The sequence below is a fragment of the Labeo rohita genome, chromosome 5 (genome assembly GCF_022985175.1).
Source record: "Labeo rohita strain BAU-BD-2019 chromosome 5, IGBB_LRoh.1.0, whole genome shotgun sequence".
In the NCBI taxonomy this organism is placed as follows: domain Eukaryota; kingdom Metazoa; phylum Chordata; class Actinopteri; order Cypriniformes; family Cyprinidae; genus Labeo; species Labeo rohita.
In genome coordinates this window covers 36,154,052-36,179,501 of record NC_066873.1, presented here as the reverse complement: position 1 = coordinate 36,179,501, position 25,450 = coordinate 36,154,052, and the positions used below count along the sequence as shown (strand labels likewise).

Genomic DNA, 25,450 nt, shown 5'->3' with positions numbered 1-25,450 from the left:
CTTCAAGCTAGGGACGTAATGGTATGAAAATTTCCTATCACGATTATAGTGACCAAAATGATAACGGTTATCAGTATTACCACGGTATTGTTAAAATGTGTGCTGGAAATGTTCAAAAAGTACTGACACATAAATCACTTTACCAAGTTTTACATTTAAAATCAACAAATAAAATGACTTTTGTTTGCCTAATCAGGAAAACAATAACAGTACCAATGATGTCCGGATTTTAAATGACAACATGACTGACAACTTATATGGCATGTTCAAATATCTAATGTAAATGATCAGATAAAGCTTTGGAAACGTTTCATAAAAGGTATCTCTTACATTTCAGCCTTTAAATAAAGAAAAGAGTTAAGTCAAAATGATAACATGATAACTGATTAATAAATAATTATACGTATTTTATCTGCTCCATAAATCTAGATAACTGGTCTGAATTGTTTAAATGTGTAGAATCCACATAAGCTTGTTTTTCATCAACTGGTCAAAATTTAGGCTACAGCAAGGGCATGAAAATTCTGTCTGTTTTTTGGCCAGACAAAGATTGCACACAAGCTCAGTGTAAATGTAAGTCTCTGTAAATCCGCTGTATGACACTAGATGGCGCTTATGGAACAGCTGAATTACAGCTGTTTCCGTGAACTCCGTGGATAAAGCAGTATTGAACACTACTTTAGATGTTACATGGAGTGAAATTGAAAACAAAATGCCATCAAATCTTTTCTGAAGACAGTCAGAACCTTCAGAGGTACACTCATATAATTAATTCATTCACATATTTGTATAATTCCCGATTTATGTTTCTGCCGGTGGGTGCCCAACCCCCAATTGCGAAGTGAAAGTGTAATTAAAATATGAAACGGTAATACTAACCGTGGGGAATTTCATCATGATTTATCGTCAAACCGGTAATCGTACATCCCTACTTCAAGCAATTTTGTATATTTGTTTTTAAGGCCATTTTACTTATGGGGGCAACTGTAGGTAAGTTTTAACGTCACTGTAGGAACATTACATCCTACAATGCATGTAAAACCTGACCTACACACACAAACACACAAATCAATAAAGAAAGACATCAGATGTTATGTGAACTGTGGTATTAAACAGTGAAAACAGTGCATAAAAGCAGGGCATAATCTCTCTGTGTCTAATCTTGCGTGAGGCAGTGATAAAAGTTGACGTGTATATTGATGTTCAGTGATCTTCTAAAAGCTTTCTGACTTTCCGGACTGTAATTACACAGGCATTTTGATTTTGTTTGTTTCTCCTTATTGAAGTTTTCCTTTAGAGATTCTTATTGTGATCTTATTCATTCATATCTGCCAAAAAACACCCCCAAGCAACTCCTGTATTTTTCTGAAGCCTCCTACATCAATATGAGTTTTTATTGGACGTAACCTGTGGCTACATCTCATTTAGCAGAGATGATTTATCAAAAGCAATTTAAAGCACACCAACCACACGGACGGCTCTGCCGGAGCAAACTAGGGTTAAGGGTCCCGGTCAAAGACGCAATGCTGAATTGTCCTCATTCCTCTTCTATTGTTTTCCTTTTCAAGTATAGCACCCCCCAAAAGGATTGTTTTTATCTCTGTACAATCCAAGTCCAATTTGTTGGGCTTTCCTAAATTTCTCCTCAGTTAATTTGCAGTAAAATGAAATTGCACAATAACTACTGATATGTTGCCATTTGTGAATCCATTCAACTCCTTAAATGCACCGCTGTATGTTGTCTACAAAAAATAGTTCATAGTTCTAGTTCATTCTCACCGCTGTCTCCATCCACCTGAGGCAAAGTTAATTTGGGAGCTTGTGCCGGAAGATTTACCTTGACTCTGACAGCAAAACAGCACCGTTTAAATATCACCCCCTCTTCCTCTCACATTGTCCCCTGTCAAAACAAATGCAAATGCAGACTTCAAAATAAATAAAAAAAATGTATCACACTCCGACTCTATCAAATCCTCAGTTTCAGTTGCTATGCGTCTCTCAAGGGCAGAGCAGGTTTGGTGACTGTCCTTAGAGTAGGACGTCACCAGCAAGTCGTCAAACAGAACCTTGCCATTCACAATGCTGTTACAAAGAGGAAGGGTGTTCATAACTGTCAACAGAGCCACTTATACAGCTTGGGAAATTTATCGTATGTGTTCATGTCTTTGTGGTTCCCTTTTTCACTCCAAACTATTTCACTCCAAACTAAAGAAATATATTAAATTATTGGAGAATATTACCTGCATATTTCATTATTTATGTTAGATACATAAAGAAGGAAATGTTCATCAATGTTCATCAAAAGAAGGAAATCAATCAATTCAATCAAACATGCCGAGACAGATCCTTACCCTGTTCAGCACTGAACTGGCAAGCAATTCCAGCTGCAGTGTTGAACCTATTCCTCATTGAGAGTCTCTGCATTATCCTGTCGTGCATTTGTCTTACATGGATGACCAGCCGTTTTGGGGGCTTGAATGAATTTGTGTCAATGTAAAGAAAGAAATGGCTGAAAGGGTCATCCCTTTGGCCTTCATCTGGACAATTTCCTGTCGCAGGGTTTCAGTCACCTTAGAGTGATCTCAGTGAAAATTGGTTAGAAAAGGGTTTGTCATATAATTAAGGAAAATACCACCAGGTGCCAAATTAACCCCAGTAACTTGGAGGTATCTGAAAGAGCTCTTTATACCGTGCTTTAGAAAACAATTAATTTATGAAATACAGTTAAAGTCAAAAGTTTACATACACCTTGCAGAATCTGCAAAATGTTAATTATTTTACCAAAATAAGAGGGATCATACAAAATGCATGTTATTTATTATTTAGTACTGACCTGAATAAGGTACTTGACATAAAAGATGTTTACATATAGTCCACCAAGAGAAAATAATAGTTGAATTTATAAAAATGACCCCACTCAAAAGTTTACATACACTTGATTCTTAGTACTGTGTTGTTACCTGAATGATCCACAGCTGTTTTTTTGTTTATTTGTTTTTTTGTTTAATGATAGTTGTTCATGAATCCCTTGTTTTTCCTTAACTGCCTGCTGTTCTTCAGAAAAACCCTTCAGGTCCCACAAATTTGATTTTTCTGCATTTTTGTGTATTTGAACCCTTTCCAACAATGACTGTATGATTTTAAGATCCATTGTTTCACAACGAGGACAACTGAGGGACTCATATGCAAATATTACAGAAGGTTCAAACACTGACTGGTGCTTCAGAAGGAAACACGATGCATTAATAGCCGGCAGGTGAAAACTTTTAAACAGAATGAAGATGTATACATTTTTGTATTTGGCCTAAATATCATATTTTTTAATTTAGTACTGCCCTTCAGAAGCTACAGAAGATACTTACATGTTTTCCAGAAGACAAAATAAGTTAAATTTACCCTGATCTTCAAATTCAAAAAGTTTTTACCCACCGGCTCTTAATGCATTGTGTTTCCTTCTGAAGCATCAGTGAGTGTTTGAACCTTCTTTAATAGTTGCATATGAGTCCCTCAGTTGTCCTCAGCGTGAAAAGATGGATCTCAAAATCATACAGTCATTGTTGAGAAGAGTTTAAATACACAAAAATTCAGAAAAACCAAAGAGTTCTGGGACCTGAAGGATTTTTCTGAAGAACAGCAGGCAGTTTAACTGTTCAGGACAAAGAAAAGACTCATGAACAACCATCACTAAAAAAAAAAAAAAATCAAGCGTATGTAAACTTTTGAAAAAAAAGTTTGAAACTATTATTTTCTCTTGTGGATTATATGTAAACGTATTTATGAAGGATTATATGTAAACGTATTTATGAAACATAAAATTTTATGTGAAATATCTTATTCAGGTCAGCACTAAATAAAAATTAACATGTATTTTGTATGATCCTCTTATTTTTGTAAAATAATTAACATTTTGCAGATTCTGCAAGGTGTCTGTAAACTTTTGACCTCAACTGTATGTTTAAAAAACTGCCCTTCTACTCAATTCAGAAAATTATAGGTTGTTCTGTAATTTTCACATATTTAAAAAGTGTTAAATTAAACTTTTTTTTAAGAAAAAAAAAACATAAGTTAACAAAAATACAAATTCTAAAATATTAGTATTTTTTTCCTCAAATTTTCCAGCAGCACGTTGCAGTCCCTGGGTGACCCCAATTCGCATGAGTTCGCATGTCTTTTATTAGGTTGTGATAGAGCAGTATCAGAGTAATCTTGGACAGAGAAATAAACCACAGAAGCTCAGAAATACAAAAATGGCTCCTCACTCCAGGCCAAATCACATAACTTGGCTCAAACACTCTGGCCCAGAGCAGCCTACCTGGGCCTTAACAGCAAGCTGATGCTCACACATACTTAGATCAGCTAGCTGTACTCTCATACTTAGACGAGGGGTGAAATTTCATTGTACAGAGTGACAGAGCGTGGCTGCAGAAGAAAGGGATGACCGGAACGGATTCATTCACTTTCCACACACACACCTTCGTGAAGCTCAGGATCTCGCAGGTGTGCACTGAGGTGGTACGACAGGTTACACAGCCCAGGTTTAAACTGTCAAAGGGGTTAGAGCAGGAAGAACAAGCCAGCTAGGGTTTTTCTTTTTATTACACTTAAGGTTAGAGCAGAGCTGGGCCTAAGCTAAGGTTAAAGTAAACCTGAGCTGAATTGAAGCTGTCCCACATAGTTCTGAGGAAAACCAAGAGCAGGAAAGTACTGGCAGCCTCATAGTGGAGTTTCTTTTCAGTTACAACTAGTTAAGGATCTCCTGTCAGGTAGAGGATTAGTCAAACCACAGAATCTCTGCTGTCATCACACTGTCGGATGGTGTTACCACGATACCGAAATTCTAACTTTGATACGATACCTGACTAAAATATCACGATACTACTACTGAACCGATACTACAAAAAAAACATAGAACAACAGGAAAACTGAATAATAGATGATCCAAATGGAGATCATAGTTACTTTATCTATTAAAACAAAGCATTTCATCCCCCCCTTTAATATATATATATATATATATATAAAATCACAAGCCAGTGCCACTACACAGGATTATGGTGCTACCGAGCTTACAGGTATGTAGAGATCTTTGCTATATTGGTAAGTTAGCTTAAAGAATAAAGCCAAATCTTATTTCATTATATAGTAATTTTATTTCACAACAACAATTTATATCATGACATAGTCATTTTTTGTTATTTTATCTTTGTTATTAATAATAAAAACCTAGATGCAAGCAACAAACTAAAGGACAACTACAATAAAACAAAGACACAAATGAAATAAAGAGGGCCTTTTATTTTTCCTAAATTCCATTTTAATTTTTTCTAGACTATTTTAATGGTTACATAAAAAAAAGCATGCCTAATCAATTGAAATCATGAAACTTGCAGAATTTAAGAGCAATTTATTAAAAGTCTAACAAAAATTACATGTTTTTAAGGCCCTATGAAATACATTTTATTATTTTTCATATATGTTTCAATATTCATTATATATTCCGTTTTGTTTGTGAATCTCTGTTTTTTTTAATTAATTTTCTGGATTCTATTTTAATCGTTTCATTATATTTTAATAATCAAAAGCATGTCAAATGAATTTATAAAGTATAATTAGATTTGATAAAGAATTAATTTATTATCGGCTATTTATTCCTTTTTCTTCAAAAATACTGTGTTGTGTATTTACAATTTTCTGGTAAAAAAAAAAAAAAATTCTGGTAAATATTCCTTAAACATTGTTTTAATAATAGTTTTTAGTAGTAGTAGTAGTAGTACTATCTTTACATTAAGTAATATATTAATATATTTCTGACTGTCAAGTTAAACCAAACTTTTACTTCGACAGGTTGCTGTGAAGACCTTTAGGGTCTTCATTATATGACGATAGTTTTCCACAAAAGAAGTGGTAAAATGCTCATGAAGTGACTCTCAGAGCAATTCTAGAGATTATTTTCATGTGTTCACATACTCATATATTGAGGCCGCAGAGGCTGAAAACACCACTCGCGTAAGTGTGTAGTAAACAAAACTGTGCGTCTTGGCATTCACTAACACAGACATGCAGAAATACGGCTCTTATTAAAATGCATTCTTAAAGTACCGGTACTAGTAAAATGCAGAATCGTACCGTTTTTAAAAGCAGGGTATTGTGATACTTTTTAAGTACCGGTATATCGTGCAACACTACTGTCGGATAATCAAGAGACCGTCAGGAGCTTGTATGCACTGACTACTTTTCTTCCAGGCTCTGATCATCACACTGATGGATGTGATGGCTGTCTCTCTCTCTATGAATAGTCCTGCCACGTGCAATTCATAGATTCAAATCTGCTAACCAGTATGACATGCAAAACAGTCAGACTGATAAAAAGACAGACAGAGATGGACAGAAATCTAGGCAGACAGATTCATTTAAGTAGACTGAGATGCAGGCCTGTAATCGAAATTAGATGTATGTTGTCTTTCTTTAGGTCTAACTGTCTGTTAATATTTGTGACCCTGGACCACAAAACCAGTCGTAAGTAGCACGGGTGTATTTGTAGCAATAGCCAACAATACATTGTATGGGTCAAAATAATCCATGTTTCTTTTATGCCAAAAATCAATAGGATTTTAAGTAAAGATCAGGTTCCATGAAGATATCTGGTAAATTTCCTACCGTAAATATATCTAAACTTACTTTTTGACTAGCAATATGAATTGCTAAGAACTGGACAACTTTAAAGGTGATTTTCTCAATATTTTGATTTCTTAAACCACACATCAATGGAAAGCTTATTTATTCAGCCTCCAGATGATTAATTTTCACAATAACAAAAATACATATTTTTTGCAATGTACAACTTATAAAAACGTTAATTTATGACTATGTATGTTAGCATGTGAGATTGGACAAGGGAGAAAAGATATGAAGACATTCTCAGAATATATCTTGAAATTTTTTTGTGCTTTTTCCTGTCTTGAGGTTCATAAATAAAACAAACTTCAATAAACATTATAAATAAACCATAGAAATAAATGAATAAGTAATGCCAGTGGTGAGAAAAATTAACAGAATTCAAGTTATATTCTGAAAAGGTACAAATTATAAATAATGTTTTCTTATTTAATATTTTTAATTACATTTTATTTTGTAAAAATGTTTAGATGTGTTTTGTATTTAATAAAAACATATTTTATTACATAATATAATCCTGTAAGAATGGCTATATATATATATATATATATATATATATATACACAAAGCAAAAACACATATTGCACATATATTGCAGCGTACAACCCTAAAAATACTCTTTGAGACTCTGTATGTTAGCGTGCGAGAGGGGGAAAGGTGGAGCGGATCACAGTGGGTCAGTGAGAGAAGAAAACAGCAAGAGATTGCTAGAGAGAGAGAGATACTGGGGATCACAGGGCTTTAGTCAGGATCAGATAGTGGTAGCAGAGCTCTTAAAACATCTGCGTTATCTTGACCTCCTTAAACCACACAGACCTACACATACACACACTCAGACCCTTTGCACTGTGTGTGTGCGCTGCAAAGAGTCCTGCTAAGATCCTTTATTCCTCAGCTCTACACATCACACACACCAGCTCAACACCTACAGGTACGCACACTTGAGCCTCTCAGAGCCACTCGGTTATTAGTCCATAGCCCATAATATACTCTAAAACAATGTTATCATTCTATTTTACATCTGTGAGAGTGACAACATACCAGTTTACATGTTAGCAAAAGAAGACTGTATTTTTAAGAGTTGAATTTAGCAAAGAACAAGTAAAATCTGTAGTGTCAGATGGGTTATATTGTGCATTAAACCAAATGACATCTGTATTGTCAGATGGGCTGAACATCGCATTAAAGCACATGAATGACCAGAGCACAATTTTTTTTCTTTTAGCCATGCAAAATTTTTGCTCAGCTCAGCAAAAATTTGTTTTGCAAATTGTTTTGGGGGAAATCGTTGGACATTTTTGGTTTGTTAAGATATGACAGTGTTTGGCCGAGATACAACTATTTGAAAATCTGGAATCTGAGGGCGCAGACAAATCAAAATATTGAGAAAATCACCTTTAAACTTGTCCAAATGAGGCACTTGGCAATGCATATTACTAATAAAAAATTAAGTTTTGATATATTTACAGTAGGAAATGTACAAAATATCTTCATTGAACATGACCTTTACTTATTAGTCTAAGGATTTTTGGCATAAAAGAAAAATCATGACCCCTACAATGTATTTTTGCCTACTGCTACAAATATATCAGTGCTACTTAAGACCAGAGTCACATATTTCACATTTAATTCAAAGTGTTACATGTCATTTCTTTGAAACTATTTCTAAGTGAAAATTGTTTCTACACCAGTTTTAACCAGCAAACCACTTTTTGTTTTCTTTTCACTGTGCAATTAAAGTTTCTGAAGTTTCATGTTTTCTGAAGATGATTTGATTTCAACTTAAACTCCTGATGGTGAAAAGAAGATGTCTCTCTTATTTATTTGTTGTTCAGGTTTGGCAACAAGTTGTGTTTCTACCTCTTTTGATGTGCGATAAGAGCACGACCTGTTATCTTTTGGCACCCAGGCCTATCTGTGTTGCATCTGAGGTCTTAGAGACCAGGCTTTATGGAAGATCATTATTTTTGTCTTTTTGAGGTTAACTGCCAGGGCCCATTTCTGACAGAAATTGTTCAAGGGGTCAAGATGTTCCTGTATGCCCTCTGAAGGGAGAATCCATGTGTGGACAGGATACATTTGACTTGAGATTGTTCTAAAGCGCCTGTGCTCCTTCATTAATGTGTATATCGAAGAGTGTGGGACTCCCGACTGACTTACTTTCAACTCCAGGGACGAAATCTGTGTGTTTTCTGCCAGCTTTACCTGCAGACTTGTTCTTAGCCTATATTGATTTGATGATGTATGTTTTTCCTCTCACACGCTCAATCAATTGGAGTAGGAGACCCTCAAATTGAACCTCTTGTTATGTTTGCTCAAAACAAAAGCAACAAAAATCAAGTCCTATCTTGTTTTTAACTGGAGTGGAGAGAAGGTTTTCAATCGGCACAATCTGTGCCTATTACTGTTTTTGCGACCTATGGAGAGCTGGTGCCAAAGCCAGAAACTCAAAAAGTTAACCAGCCCAATAAACCAGAAACTACTAATGTCAGTGTCCAGTGTCCTCACCATAAAGTTTTCAACAACAACTCAGTCTGGCTAGACGGATTCAGAAAATAAGGCTAGAAAGGCACAAAACTAGATCATTTCCATTATAATGTCTACTGGAAATGCACAATCTGGCACACATTCTGCTCATGAAGATATCCTATTTTTATCACTCTGCACAGCTACTCCAGATGCACTTTTTTCCATCCATCTGAAAATAATATCACAAGAACGAAGTGCATATTTAAACAGTAACATGAAACCTAGCTCATGATGGCATAAAGTCAAATTACAAAGGATATTAAGTAAATGAAATGGACATTTTAGTAAATGAAAGGCATACAAAGCAATGAACTTGGATTTACACTTTTAGCAGTTGCTTTTATCCAAAGCCATTTATATTGCATTCAGTATTAATGACTATATTCATCCATTTTATTTCAAAAAGTTTAAGAGAGTACCATCGCATGCGCCATGCATGCGCTGTGATACTCTTGTGAATGAAGTGCGAAGACCGATACGAAGAGAAGAAACTGCTGAATAAACTTGTTATTTTTGGTTTTCACTGCGCACAAAAAGTATTCTTGTAACTTGTAACATTAAAGGAGAAGTTCACTTCCAGAACAAAAACTTACAGATAATTTACTCACCCCTTGTCATCCAAGATGTTCATGTCTTTCTTTCTTCAGTCGATAAGAAATGATGTTTTTGAGGAAAACATTTCAGGAATTATCTCCATATAATGGACTTTAATGGTGCCCCCGAGTTTGAACATTCAAAATGTAGTTTAAATGTAGCTTCAAATGGCTCTAAACGATCCCAGCCGAGGAAGATGGGTCTTATCTAGCGAAACGATCATCATTTTCCAAACAAATTGACAATTTATAGACTTTTTAACCTCTTGTCTATTCTCTGCGATGTGCATGCGAACTCTGTGTAATTCAGGTTGAAAAACTTTAGATAAGACAAGCGTTTGAGGTTAAAAAGTATACAAATTGAAAAATAAGACCCTTCTTCCTCGGCCGAGATCGTTTAGAGCCCTCTGAACCTGCTTTTAAACTGCATTTTGGAAGTTTAAACTTGGGGGCACCATTGAAGTCCACTATATGGAGATAATTCCTGAAACGTTTTCCTCAAGAAACAGAACTTCTTTACGACTAAGAACTACGAAGAAAGAAAGACACAAACATCTTGGATGACAAGGGGGTGAGTAAATTATCTGTAAATTTTTGTTCTGGAAGTGAACTTCTCCTTTAAGGTGTCACATGAAGTATTTTAACGGTGTCCTTACTACCCTTCTAGGCCTTGAACGTCTATGAAGGCTTTCAGATTTCATTAAAAATATCTTAATTTGTGTTCTGAAGATGAACAATGGTCTTACGGGTTTGGATCGACATGAGGTCGAGCAATTAATGACAATTTTCATTTTTGCGTGAGCTATCCCTTTAACTACTTCAGGTGTGAAAATGTCATCAGAATTAAATTGAAGTTACAGAGCTTTTAAAAAAGCATCCAAATAATCGTGACCCCTTCCTGTGCACGTAAGATTTAGATACTGTAGGTCTTCGGGGAATGAGATAAAGGGGTTTTACCTCTGGATGAACGATACACGAGCCCTCAGGGGCCGCTTACCTTTCCATACGTTTGTACTCAACCCACTCAATGCTGCTATCAGAAGTCAGCTAGATCAAGAAATAAGCTCCCAGCCTCTTCTGGGAGTTCGATATGTGTGTGTTTGTGTTTGTTAGAGAGACAGGTAAGAGGGGGGAAAAAAAGAATAGAGTTGCAAGAGAGATTGTTGCAGACATTCTCTCTCTACAGGCCTTGCCCTCTATGTTCAAAAGCCCCACGCTAAGTGCTTTTGAGATTAGAACGATACAAAATGAGACCAGACGGGTAATAAGACAAGCTCCAGCACAGGTGGGAAGCCACAAGTGCTCATGACCCTCCATCTACTTCGCAGTTTAATGTAATCATGCGCATACACACACGTTTAGCTTCCTATCACCTCTCTTGTTGAACGTAATTACCCAGCAGTTCTGTACTTATCACGTCTGCGGGCCAGCTTAAATACGCAGTCACGCACATTTACAGAGATAGAGAGCGAGCCAAGTGCTTTCTGTAGTTCTAAATGGATGAGCAGGTCATCCCAGCCGCACACACACACATATATGAGCCATCAACAAAATTGTCTGTGTATGGCTGAGTAGAATAAAAGAAAAAAATCCTGAGTAGGATTTCATTTTCATTAAGACCAATTCCCTTGAGATCCTGTAGGTCTGAGTCTTTTTCCTTTTCTTATACATCATGTCTTCTAACAGGGACTAATGATGCTCAGTGCCTGTTCAAATGAATATTTTAGAGTTGGCTAATGAGGATGAGAGAGAAGGCGCACTATTGGAGGGAAAAAGAACGAGGGAGAAAGAGAGATTTATGGTGGTAAAGTGGTGGGCGCTTGAACATTAGGCCACACCAGTAGGCAGCCGCAGCACTGATGCACTGTGGGACACCGGACGACAGACATTAACACAGTGGCTGGGCGCAGACCCGGAGAACAAAACTCATTCCTTAATAAATGTGTGCACATATTTAATAATATAACAATATACTGGGGACAAAAGTGACCAAAAATGGTCTAAATCTGACAAAACTTCTCTGTTGGAAAAATTATTCATATAATTTTAAATTATAAATGTAATTTATAAACAAAAAAGATAATACAATTTGGTTATTAATTCTAAAAATGTACATAAATATTATATTAAAATAGACTTTTATAAATACTGACTCTCTCTCACACACACACACACACACACACATATATATACATATATTTCACTTGTTTTAGTAAGGAATAAATTAATAAATAAATTACTTTAGCTTCAACTAAACAAAAATGTGAATGTTGGCAACTAGCTGAAATAAAATAAGTTCCTTATATATGAAAAATTAACACATATATACATACATACATAAACATTCATATACATGTACAATGCCGTTCAAAGTTTGGGATCAGTACGATTTTTAATGGTTTCTTATGCTCATTAAGGCTATATTTATTTGATCAAAAATCCAAAAAAAAAAAAAAAACTATAATATTGTGAAATAATATTTCAATGTAAAATATCAGTTTTCTATGTGAATATATTGTAAAATGTAATTTATTCCTGTGATGCAAAGCTGAATTTTCAGCATCATTACTCTGGTATTCAGTGTCACAGTGTCCTTCAGAAATCATTTTAATATGCTGATTTAATATCAATGTTGAAAACAGTTGTGCTGCTTAATATTTTTAAACCTGTGATACTTTTTTAAGGATTCTTTCAATAAATAAAAAGTTAAAAAGAACAGCATTTACTGTTACCGATCTTTCGTAAAAACATAAACTACTATTTAAAAGTTTGTGGTCAGTACATTTTTATTCTTTCTTTCCCTTTTTTTTGAAAGAAATTAATACATTTATTCAGCAAGTATTTGTTAAACTGATAAAAAATGATAGCAAAGACTTATATTGTTATATTTGAATAAATGCTGATCTTTTTATAATTTAAATCAAAGAATCCTGAAAAATAGAATCACAGGTTGCAAAAATTAAATATTAAGCGGCACAACTGTTTGCAATACTGATAATAAAAGTAATAAATCAGCACATTAGAATGATTTCTAAAGGATCACGTGACACTGAAGCCTGGAGTAATGTCTGATGATGCTCTGCATCACAAGAATAAATTACATTTTAAAAAATATATATTAAAATTAATAAAATATATTAAAATAGAAAACCATTATTTTAAACCAGGGGTGCCCAACCCTGTTCCTGGAGATCGACTTTTCCTGCAGAGTTTAATTCCGACCCTAATCAAACACACCTGTCTGTAATTATCAAGTGCTCCTTGAGATCCTAATTAGCTGGTTCAGGTGTGTATGGTCAGGATTGGAGCTGAACACTGCAGGAAAGTCGATCTCCAGGACCAGGGTTGAGCACCCCTGTTTTAAACTGTAATAATGTTCCACAATATTACTGTTTCTTTTTCTGTATATTTAATCAAGTAAATGTAGCCTTAATGAGCATTCATGTAAGAGAATTATTTAAAAAACATAAAAAAAAATCTTACTGATCCCAAACTTTTAAAAGGCAGTGTACTGTATGTCACTTAAAAATTTTCTTTAAAAAAACAATTCACATAAAAAATTGCTAGTAAACTTCACAATTATTTATAAAAAATAAAAAAAACTTGCAAATAACACATTAAATTAAACAAAATTTTGAAGTAATTTACAACTGCAAAAAAAAAAGTAATAAAAAAGTTTTTTATGGTTTTAGTTTTACTTAAAAACAACACAAATAGTTTTTAGTTATCAAAAGTTTTACATTTATTTTATAACTTCTGAGGATTTATGAGGATTTTTGAAGTAGTTCTAAGTATCTGACATGCTCATTATTCACCAAGTCATGTTTTGCAATTTTAATCATGTTATGAGGTTTGTGTGAGGTTCAGGGGTTGTATTTAGTAAATATCATTATCTTAGTCCTCATTAGCACAGCTTCTGAGGTGTGTGCGTGCGTGTACATGTGCGTGCTATAGTGGCTTTTGTTTTGGCTAAAGCAGAGCTCTGTGAGGATGCATACGATTTGAAGATTTGTGGAATTAGATTTCCAATAGCACTAAATATATCTTTGCCACCTACAACTCGTGTAAAGTCTGTCATTGATCAGCCTCTGTCATTGAAATTCGCATTACTGATGTACTGACCTACAGAATCCCAGCAGAGATGATTCAAAGATGAAGTCTGTATTCTGCTACTCCCAATAACACTGCTTGGACTTTATCAGTATAGTCACTGGGGATTTTTCTGGGAGACCAATGACTTTAGAAGATCTTATTTTGTGTTTGTGTTCCACTGAAGAAGAAAATAATATAGTTTGAAATGACAGAGTGAGTAACTGATGACAAAATTAACATTTTGGGGTGAACTATCCCCATAACTACTGACACACTTCTCAAACTTTAGGGTTTTGGATAGAGACACTGATTGCACAGATCTTTGCAAAAACAATGTGATGCAAATTACACTTCATAAATTTGTTTACAAGTACTTTTCTTTTGCCTCACACCAATCTCCTGAGAAAAAGCACTGAAACAACATGTTTTTCAGCTGAATGTAATTGCGTATTTCAGATAGTACTGATTACAAAACTCTTGATAAATCCCTGAATATTTTTCTCAAATTTTGTTTTCTTATTACATTTTGATTTGTTAACCAAAATGTATAAGCAGATGAAATTCAAAGCACATTCAATCCAAAGTCCTTTGATTGCATTATGCATTAAGGTAGAATGAAAATGCAGATTGTTTTTTAAGATGAGGAAAACAGTAGGTAGAAGATAGAAGAATTTGCATCTGGTAACATCAGTAAAGCTAATTTGTCTAACTTGAACAAATGCTGTAGGAGTATATTGAGTATACTGAGTCTAAGAGTATATTGTAAAGTGTTACCAGTATACTGTTATTCAAAGATATAGTAAATAATACAGTACTGTTGTCAAACATTATTAAAATAGAATTCTTTTGTAATATTATAAATGTCTTATCTGTCACTTTTGATCAATTTAATTCATTTTTTGTTCATTTTAAAGAAAATAATTATTTCAAAAACTGTATTTTTATTTTATTTTTTGTGGTTAATGCTTTGTTTGGTTTCCATCTGTCTTTCTACTCATCAGCTGATATTCTTAAAATAAATGATGCTAGCCTTGCAAATTAGGTGAAAACAGTTCAAATCTGTTAAATAGTAAAATATGCAAAAACAGTTTAGACAGTTGTGCTTGCTGATTTGAGAACGAGCACTAAAACTGGAAAAATGTGGCAAATCATCTGAGAAATCTGCAGTGTTTTGTTCACCAAGCATCACATTGTGAAGTGTAAATGTTTCCTCTTTAAACATTGTTTGACAGCTGTGTGGCACACATGATGGAACAGGACAGACAGAAGAATTATTTCCAAAATTGTGATCAAATTAGATTTTCTATTTCATCTAAACTCCAATTAATCTAAATGGCTGGAGGCAAACTCCACAGGAAAGTCGACCTCGAAGACCAGAGTTGAGAAGCCCTGATTTAAATAATAATCTTAATCTAAATATTTTAAATAGTAACCTTATGGTCGGAACTCCATGTGGTGGCCACCAGAGATGCAGAAAGGATCACAAAATATTCAAGTTTGAATAATACTGACAGAAAAAAACATTTCTTAAGAAAAGGAGTCACTAATTTTAACGATTTGCTAGTTACTACACTTTACACTTACAAATAAAGGTTCTTTATTGGCATTGATGGTTCCATGAAGAACCTTGAACATCCATAAAACGTTTCAAATGCAGAAAAGTTTCTTTATAGTTAAAAAAGGTTCTTTAGATTTTTAAAATGTTCTTCAAATTGGTTCTTTTAAAGGAGAAGTCCACTTTCAAAACAAAGATTCACATATAATGTACTCACCCCCTCGACATCCAAGATGTTCATGTCTTTCTTTCTTTCTTTCTTTCTTTCTAAAGACAGCATTTTTCTCCATATAATGGATATGGATCATTTCAAAATCATCCTACATCGATGCACAAGTACTAACAGTCTTTGCAAAGTGAACATCAAGATCAAACACCCTTAACAAAAAAGGTAAAACAGCGATATAGGGCGATTTTGAAGTTGAGGGAGAACATGAGATGGGAGTTTTTCGACATACCCTAACTGTCATCAACCAGAACAAAAACAGTTCAGGCAGAGTAAGACAAGGCGTGTGTTTGGCATTAAAAAGTATATAAATTGTATTATTTTTATTAAAATAACCAATCGCTGCATTAGATAAGACCCTTCTTTCTCGGCTGGGATCATTTAGAACAGCATTTGGGATCGTTTGAAGCCGCATTTAAACTGCATTTTGGAAGTTCAAAATCGGGGCACCATATCAGTTGATTATATGGAGAAAAATGCTGAAATGTTTTCCTCAAAAAACATAATTTCTTTACAACTGAAGAAAGAAAGACATGAACATCTTGGATGACAAGGGGGGTGAGTACAGCATATGTGAATCTTCGTTTTGGAAGTGGACTTCTCCTTTAAGAACCGTTCACTGAAAGGTTCTTTGGACAACCAAAAATGGTTCTTAGATGGCATCACTGCAAAAACCTTTATTTTTAGAGTGTAGAAAGTGGATTGTGGACCAAAAAAGTAGGTCTAAACCTCTCTGAAACCCTTGCGTCTAGACGTTGTTAACAAATAAAATAATAAAAATAAAATAAAATAAAATAAAATAATTATTTTTTTAAATTTGTAGAAATCCGAATCCAATGCAAAATTATAATTAGGGTTGCAAAGGGTGAGGAATTCTGGAAAGTTTACAACAAATTTACTGAAAATTTTCCCATCCATTTGTACCTCTAATGATAATTATTCTCAATTATTCTCTTATCTTAATGTATCAAGGGAAAAAAAATGCAAAAACCTTTTTTTTTTCTTATTAGAGCACACAGCACAGGTAGCATATATGCACAAGTAAAAACTGATCTACAATTTAAACTACGTCTAGACTGTGACAGAATATATAAACGTTTTACCTTTGTTAGGTTGATTCAAATGTCTGCAGAGGTGCGTTTTCAAAGCCCTGTGTCTTTCCATGTGTATGACACACAAACAAGGAAAAATACCAAGTACACAAACTCTGTTTTGATTTTAAAGGGAACAAATGAAGCTATTTTTAGCTATTTCAATCTCCTCCTCGGCAACAATGAGGGCAGAAATTTGTGATTTTCTAGACAAACAAACAAACAAACAACGGCTGGCAGATTTTTCCCATCATCGGTAGGAGGAAAACATTTTGATTTTCTCCATCTAAACAGATAGCAGGTGGCGAAATGAAAGACATCACACATCTTTTATAGACCCAAACGACACCAGCAGGAGTGGCTTTGATGTCGCAGCATCGTTCAACTAGCAGAAACAATAGCATCTTCCTCTGCCAGCATGCATCTGTCTCTCTGCTGACGGAAGTTAATTGAGATAGGAAAGACGTTTTCCATAGCGACTCTCCTGCAGATAATCGCAATCCCAGATGTAAATACACTTCAATGCCACCACACCTAAACTAAAATATCTTTCTTAGCTTAAACAGCAAACTATTATATTTAACAAATACATGCTGCCCTCCTAAATCAGTAATGATTGTATACAAATGCAAAATTCACCTAAAAGCTTCTCAGTGGCTATACGAGAGACTCCATTGTTATACCCCCCGAAACAACCTCAACGTAGTGCTCCTTCATCCATTTTAATGATCCTTACGTGCTGATGGCGGAGACTAATTATTGCCCATTATAAAACTCAACAGCAGTGATAGAGAGGAGCGGAGCTGGCGGGATGTGTACGGCTGTAGTCTGGAGCTCTGCTTTATCTGCGCACTGATGAATAAGTCTAATCTATCATATGTCGGGGAAAGCCCCAAGGCCTCCAGACTGAAAAGCTGCCAGCGAGTAAGCGAGCAGCAGTGTGTTCATGTGTGAACTGTGACTATAAGGATCACTAAACTGCATGTGTGTGTATTGTTAGCACTGAATAATGGGAGCTCTATGGGTGTAAACAGGACCTAAAATTAACACTCACCAAGTACCAAATGTGAGTAAGGAAAAAAAAAAATTTGTTTACAGGACCAAAAGATGGTCTCCTCTTGGCTTGTATCAAATTATTTCTTTACAAATCCTTGTTTTGTACTTCTAAATTGTGAGCGGTGTTTTGTTTTGCTCTCTCCACTGCGCCTCCACGTTTCTAACTAGAGATTATGGTTTTAAATATGGATATTTTTCTTACACGAGCACATTGCTTCACTTCAGAAGGCATTTATTAAAGGAGAAGTTCACTTCCAGAACATAAATGTATAGATAATTTACTCACCCCCTTGTCATCCAAGATGTTCATGTCTTTCTATCTTCAGTCATAAAGAAATCATGTTTTTTTGAACATTTCAGGATTTCTCCATATAGTGGACTTGGTGGCTGTGAGTTTGAACTTCCAAAATACAGTTTAAATGCAGCTTCAAAGGGCTCTAAATGATCCCAGCTGAGAAAAAAAGGTCTTACTTAGCAAAACAATTGGTTATTTTCTATTACAATTTGTATACTTTTTAACCTCAAATGCTCTTCTTGTGTAGCTCTGTGTGAACTCTGTATTCTGGTTTAAGACAGTCAGAGTAGGTTGAAAAACTCTCCTCTAATTTCTTCCTCCAACTTCAAAATCATCCTACATTGCTGCAGAAGTACTGACCCAGTGTTTACAAAGTGAACGCGACAAAAAAAAAACTAAAACAGTTCAAACAGCGATGTAGGATGATTTTGATGTTGGAGGAGAAAATGAGATGGGTTCTGAATTCACTGAATTCACACAGAGCTAGATAAGACAAGCATTTGAGGTTAAAAAGTATATAAATTCGAGTTCAAACTCGTGGGCACCATAGAGGTCCACTATATGGAAAACGTTCCTGAAATGTTTTCCTCAAAAAACAATTTCTTTACGACTGAAGAAAGAAAGACATGAACATCTTGGATGACAAAGGAGTGAGTAAATTATCTGTACATTTTTGTTCTGGAAGTGAACTTCTCCTTTAACCCCCTTGAGCCACTTTTATGATGGGTGGATGCACTTCTATTGGACTTTTGAATATCATTAATTTATATAAAATTAACTAATATAAATAAAGAAATAAACAAACCACCTGATAGGGCAGCGAGTCAATAAGTCAGCTGCCAGAGCTTTCAGACGCAGACTTTGTGTTCATAAATGAGCTGTAAGGTGCCCAATCGCACTCCTGAAGGGCCACCATCCTGCAGAGTTCAGCTCCAGTTCTAATTAAACACCTGAACTAGCCAATCAAAATCTTCAGAATCTTCAGAGTTATTAGAAACCAGGCAGGTGTGTTGGAGCTCTACTCTCTAGGAAGCTGGTCCTCCAGGAGCAGGACTGGACACCCCTGATTTAGAGTGTTGACTTACAAAGCCACAGTTCTCACAAACCGCCTTGAAATGAATCCAGCCGCTAACAGAAACCATTTATGACAATGTGAGCTATGCACACTTTCATTTCTCACCCACATTGTCTCAGACGCACTCAGTATTTTTAGGGATGCACAAGATAATAATACCATACTGGTTAATGGACAATATTTTAGCTTTTTTTTTGTTTGTTTTTTTTTTATTCGTATGAGTTGATACTGGATATATACTGGACATATAATTACATATACTCATTTCCTCTATTTTGAGATTAGATTATCTTTGAATCTAACAGTCTTAACACTCCGTTATCTATGAGACACCGCTTCCCTGCCAAACACCGAATTTTCCAGGTTTCCGCATTTCACTGTTACACACTTGGAGGCACTATTACGCATCTTCTGAATGAGTCCAGAATCTCCTGATCAAAAACACAGGCGAGGAAGTTTCAGAAGCTTGCAATCTCATATATAAGCAGGTGCATATGAAAAATAATGCGATCATCAACAATAAACAGTATATAAAAGAAAACTATTTTTACTTAGTGAAATGACAATTCAGGAAGTGGTAGAGGACTGTGAAGCTTTGGGGGTGCTAATGGAAGCATTCTACTGCATCTATTTTTTGATCACAGTACTGAATATGATGCAGATGTAATATTTAATAAAAACACAATTTTTTTATGAAACATTCAAGTGTGATAAAAAAGAATGCTTTAAGCTTGAATAAGGGATTTTTTTGTTTAAAAAGTAGAGGCACTGTTCTTTATTTTAATGTACTTCATATTTAGATACTGTATTCATAAAACAAAATATTCTGAGCGCCATGAAATTTTATTGAAAATCGTGGCTGGCAACAATTTTCAAAAACGCTGGCAGGGAAAGAGTTAACGTTAATCTTTGAACACACACACATACATGCAAATAATAACATTGTTAAACAAATAATCATTACCAGATGAATATTCCTGTTTCATGCTTTATATTATAATGGTTTGATGCCTAAATTCACATGTAGCTTTTAAAACAACAGATTTTATTTTCTAATGTTTTATTTTTAACTTATTAAAAAATAGTAAAGAATATTAACTATTACATAAAAATAATTACTGGATTGTTGATACTTGCCAGTAAATGTTTTTTACATTTGATTATTCAAATTCTGTATTAAATTCATATTTTTCTTTTATTGTATTTGTCCTATTGTTTCTTATGTGCATCTTTGCTCTAATTTTATATTGGTTTATACTGTAATACATACTTTTAGTGTGAAATAAAATGACTCATATCCAATATATTCTTCACGTAAAAATAATTGGGCCATTTGTAAATTTTATGGGTCTTGCTTCCGGTTTCATTTCATTTTTTGGCAGTACAAAACTGCTCGTTTTGCTGCTTGATACTGCAAAAGTGGTGTGTCATACCATATTATTTTAGTGCATTGTCATAATTATGAACACACTGGTTTGTAATGCAAACACTTTTACTGCTTACTGCACCTTGCTATTCTTCTCGTTATTTCCCTTTAGCGGCTAATAAACTGGAAGTCTCGCCCATAGGCTTACTTACACATTTAGGAATAAGGTGGATAGAGAAATAAGAGTTTGGTCATACAACGGACCCTTACAATGACATCATAATAAAATAATGACAAAATAAAATATAAGCCAAAATATTAAAATCGGGTGCATCCTTACATTTTGTGATTTACTCACATAAGGATGCTACTAATTGGCTAATTTTCTAGAAGACAAGTACAAGACAAGTGAAAATGAGTATTTATACAAGCCCTACACCACAGTAGTATTTGGTGGACTGTACTGATATTAAGACTTAATTATTGTCTGATCGATGCATTAATGAGCACAAGACGTTCAACCTGGTGTGTGTATGTACTTTGTCTTACCTCAGTGTGAACTGCTCAGTGGCGGCAGCCGAATTCATTAGTACTTGAAATCCCACAGTCTGTCCCTGTTTAACTGGGCTGGGGGGCGCCAGAATCTCAACATCGCTGTCCAATCTAAGTCGTTTTCTGGGCGCTCTGTTGTCCCCAGTGGCGAGAGTCACCGTCCCAATCCGCTGCATATCCCCTTCCTGCCCTACAGCCTTTCCTTGCACCCTACCCGCTACACACTCTTTCCCCAGGGCCTCTGGAGGAAGGATGGAGTAGTGCAACTCCACCGTGACAGGAACAGGCTCCTGTGTGCGCCTACGTGGTGGAGGAGCGTTGAACCAGGTTGTTGGGATGCCAAGCTGGGCTACACAGATCCCCAAGTTTCCCTCCAGTCGGCAGGCGGTTGATACGGAACCTTCCCCTGGATCACGGATCCCAACGACACGGATACACGGCAGCAGTTCCGCGGGAGGATCCACATCCTCCCACCTGCGGCCCGCCAGATAAAACAACACCTGGATTTGAGGCCGATCGACTCCTATCCTCCTGCTCACCAGGTGCGCTCTCACCTTCCAGCCCAGCGTGAGGTGCGTAGAGGTGTGGAAGGAACGTGGCAGCGCCCCCTGAAGGAGTTCTGGCGGTACCGGCGCCTCTGCGGTGAGGTTGCCATAGCTACAGTTGACCGACAAAAGGGGAGCAGGGCCAGCATCGGGCAAGTGGAGAAAGAGAGGCTCGCTGCGTGTCTGCAAGCTTCCGTTACGCATCACTTCCTGTGTGGCCTCCCGGAGAAAGAAGGATGACTCTGCACCCTGCAGTTGGCAGGACACGGGGAGATACGTGGGCAAGGATGAGGAGAACCTGGGCACGAGATCGCTACCTCCGCCCCTGCTCTCACACACTGCGGAGAGACAAAGAGAAAGAGATTTATCTGTATGTTTATTTCATTTCAGAGACACTACAGATGTTATTACAAGGAAAATTGCTTTCAGTTATAATTTAAAGTGTCCCCTGGTCTTTGATTTATCTCATTTAATGAGAGCATTTATTTACAGAGAAACAAATGAAATTAAGGCCAAGGGTCTTTGGAAAGATAATTGTATAAGTGTGTGTAGAGAGTAAGCCAATGTTTGGAGTGAACATCAAGAAGAGTTCAGCAAAAAAAGAGTTATTGTGCACCAGCGTTCAAAAAATTGGGGTCAGTGAGTTTTTAAATGTTTTTGGCATGAAGTCTCTCCTTTGCTTGCTCAAAAATACAGTAAAAACAGTACTGTTGTGAAAAATAATTATAATTTTAAAATGTAATTATTTCTGATGGCAAAGTTGAATTTTCAGCAGCCATTTCTCAGTCTTCAGAGTCACATGCTATTTTAGAAATCATTCTAATATGCTGATTTGGTGGTGTTTATTGTTATAAGGGTCAGAAAAATGGTTGGTATTTTTGACTTTTTTCAGGATTTTTTTTGTTTAATAGAAAGTTTATTATAAATAGATATTGGACATTTTTGTAACAAATGTAAAAGTCTTACTTTTGAACAATTTTATAACATCCTGCTAAATAAAAGTATGATTTTCTTTAAAAACAAATTTATATATATATATATATTTCTGAAATGAGGAGGCAAAGTCTTTTTTTTTCTTAAATCAAATGTAACACTTTCACTACCAAAAAAGAAAAAAAAAATTCTATTTTATATTTTTACATTAACAATGAATCTAATCAAGTTAGTGTTTTAGGCATTTTACATTTATTAAAATAATAAAATAAAATAAAATAAAACAAAGGCAGTAACAATTTAAACAATATATTTTATTTGCGAACTTACGTTTCGCTATTGTTTTTAAAAGTTAATTTTGAACTATTTTTGAATTTGTCAGGTCATCAGTCATCAAAGCTTGGTAAATAATGGTCACATACTTTGAGATTTATTTTACTTTAAATTTCACCAAGTTGATTACTCTCTAAAACCTCCCATAGATTATGTTTTCACGCCAATTTTAAGTCTTATTTTATTATTAAGACAAAACAAAGTGGTTATATCTAAATGTGTGAGCTGTTTGCTTATTTAAATTAATCTTCCCATTAACGCCATTAGATTGTTCATTCAGATCGATTCGTGAATGTGAAACCCACATGAACACAAGAGGCGGGATTTATCGCATGAACCAATCATAGCCAAACATAACCAGTCATATCCAAACGTATCAAAACGTATGATGGAGACACGTGACTTTCCCCCATTAATTCTGAATTACCCCCCACCAAACTCACTGCACACTTTAGGAGGTCTGTTAAAACTCTACAGGCTCAGGGGAGGTGAGAGCAGTGTTGCCAAGTCCGTGGTTTTCGAGCGGAATTTGGCTACTTTAACGCTGTTGCATGGGTTGTTTTTTATGACTGTGGGTTTAAGCGACCCCGCCAAAAACACATGTATTTTACACCCCCACCAAAGCACAACTGGGCTAGTTTTGGGCTAGTCTGGATACAATTGGATGGATTTTGTTGTGAAAACCTGGCAACCCTGGACTAGAGAGACACGGACTGCTGCTGTAACTTTACCTGCTGGTGTTGCTGTTGGACAATGTTTCTTTAGAAAAACAAGTGATTTTAATATTTTTTAATGTTATATTTTGTAATTTTGCTATTGTTTGCAGGTTGTGTAATTCGTTGGTTGAGAATTGCCAGATTGTGCTTTTTTACAACCTCCTTTTTCATTAATTAACCTGCAGTAAATGATGTAAATGTGCTCATAAATACATAAAAAAGTAAAGTATGTCAAGTAAGAATGTGCTATTGTGGGAAAAATAATTGTGACATATCTATATAGTGTATGAGTATATTATCACAGCACCACTTTTATTTAAAGTGACTTTGAGGGCCTTCATTTTAGCGAACCTATGACCTTGGCATTGCCAACACCATGCTCTACCAGTTAAGCAACAGGAATCATTTGTAGCCCTCAGGCTCACATTCACACAACTGCTTCCACCTCCACTGGACAGGATACGAGACTGCAGTGGCTTTGTGACCATGTGTCTTTTTATGAGTGTCAGGGTGTAATAGCAATGGTGGAATGGTCTTTTCTTTGTGCTCAGGGACAACTTATTTGAACTCCTCTCAAAACATGACCCAAAAAGTCAACAAGTTATCACTGAAATTGAAATCTGTCATTTAGCGGACATTTTTATCCAATGCAAAAGGTCCCACAGGAGCAACTCAGGGCTAAATACCTTGCTCAAGGGCAGAATGGTGCTACAGCAGGACTGTGGCCTCAGTAAAATCCCATCCCAGAACAACTGCAGGATCAGACACCAAACTGTTTAACTGCAAGACCACAACTTTACACCACTAAAACAATGCCTTGCTAGCATTCCTGATGCAGTCATAATAGCCAAACTTTTGAGCTGCAGCATAAAGTCTGAAAGGTCAAAAAGTCTGTATGTCTCTAGTACACAATTAATTAGTATCTGAAATGCTCAAACACAAAGAAATTTGGCATGGTAGCACTATATTGCTTTTACAATATCAACCTGATAACTTTTTTTAAAACTTTAAAAACATTTTGTTGCTAACTAAAACCTGTGTGTCATAACTCCCATAAGTTGCACTGCAGGCATGCAATCTGATTGGAGGAAATGACTTAAAAAAGGTATTTATGCCACATGTAGAAGCTCTACCGCATCTGTAGTCACTCATGGTTAACTGAAGCATAAAGTCAATCCTTCACCTTTCTCCAAGGATACCTCTATCACTGTAAAATCCCTCAGCACATGTTCGTATTTTCCGTTAAGTCTGTGATGGAGCTTATCAGGTCGCTCTGCCAATCAAATGTAAGACAGTGTGCCAAACAGACTGAGTGTGCCAAATGCTTCAATGAATCAGACCCTAAATTTACAGTTCTTTCCTGTTATAATTTTAGATCTGTACTGATAGAGCCAATATGAGGCAAAATGATGCTCTAACAGACAAGCGCTTGCAAGACATGTGCTGCATTTGCAACATAAAGGCAGCTGATGATTAAGTAAATGCAAGACCAAGTACAGTTTAATATGCAAATAAATGCAAAAAAGAAGATCAATTGCAATGCAAATATTACAGTGACATCCCTGACAGTCGAAACTAGAGGTCAACCGATACTGGATTTTACCGATGCCGATAACTAGGTTGGACCACACTGGGCGATACCGATTAATCGTTATATAGTTATTTAAAATGGATACTGAACGGAAAATAAATAGTGTTGAACCATACTTTGTAAATAAATAAAAATATTAATATAAATTATATATTGATCATTACAGTTAGTTCATTGTTCATTAATGTTAACAAAAGCAACTGTATTTAAAAATATATATATATCAG

At 35.5% G+C, this 25,450-nt stretch overlaps 1 protein-coding gene across 1 annotated transcript in view; it reads right to left on the bottom strand.

The window, feature by feature from the left end:
* The window catches only part of si:dkey-215k6.1 (transmembrane protein 132C), a 245,291-nt gene that overhangs the window by 143,426 nt on the left and 76,415 nt on the right, over positions 1-25,450 (bottom strand). Inside the window, exon 2 of the mRNA XM_051110577.1 lies at positions 21,103-21,988. Within this exon, the coding sequence (XP_050966534.1) occupies positions 21,103-21,988 (886 nt within the window). The remainder of the gene's footprint in view (positions 1-21,102; positions 21,989-25,450) is intronic.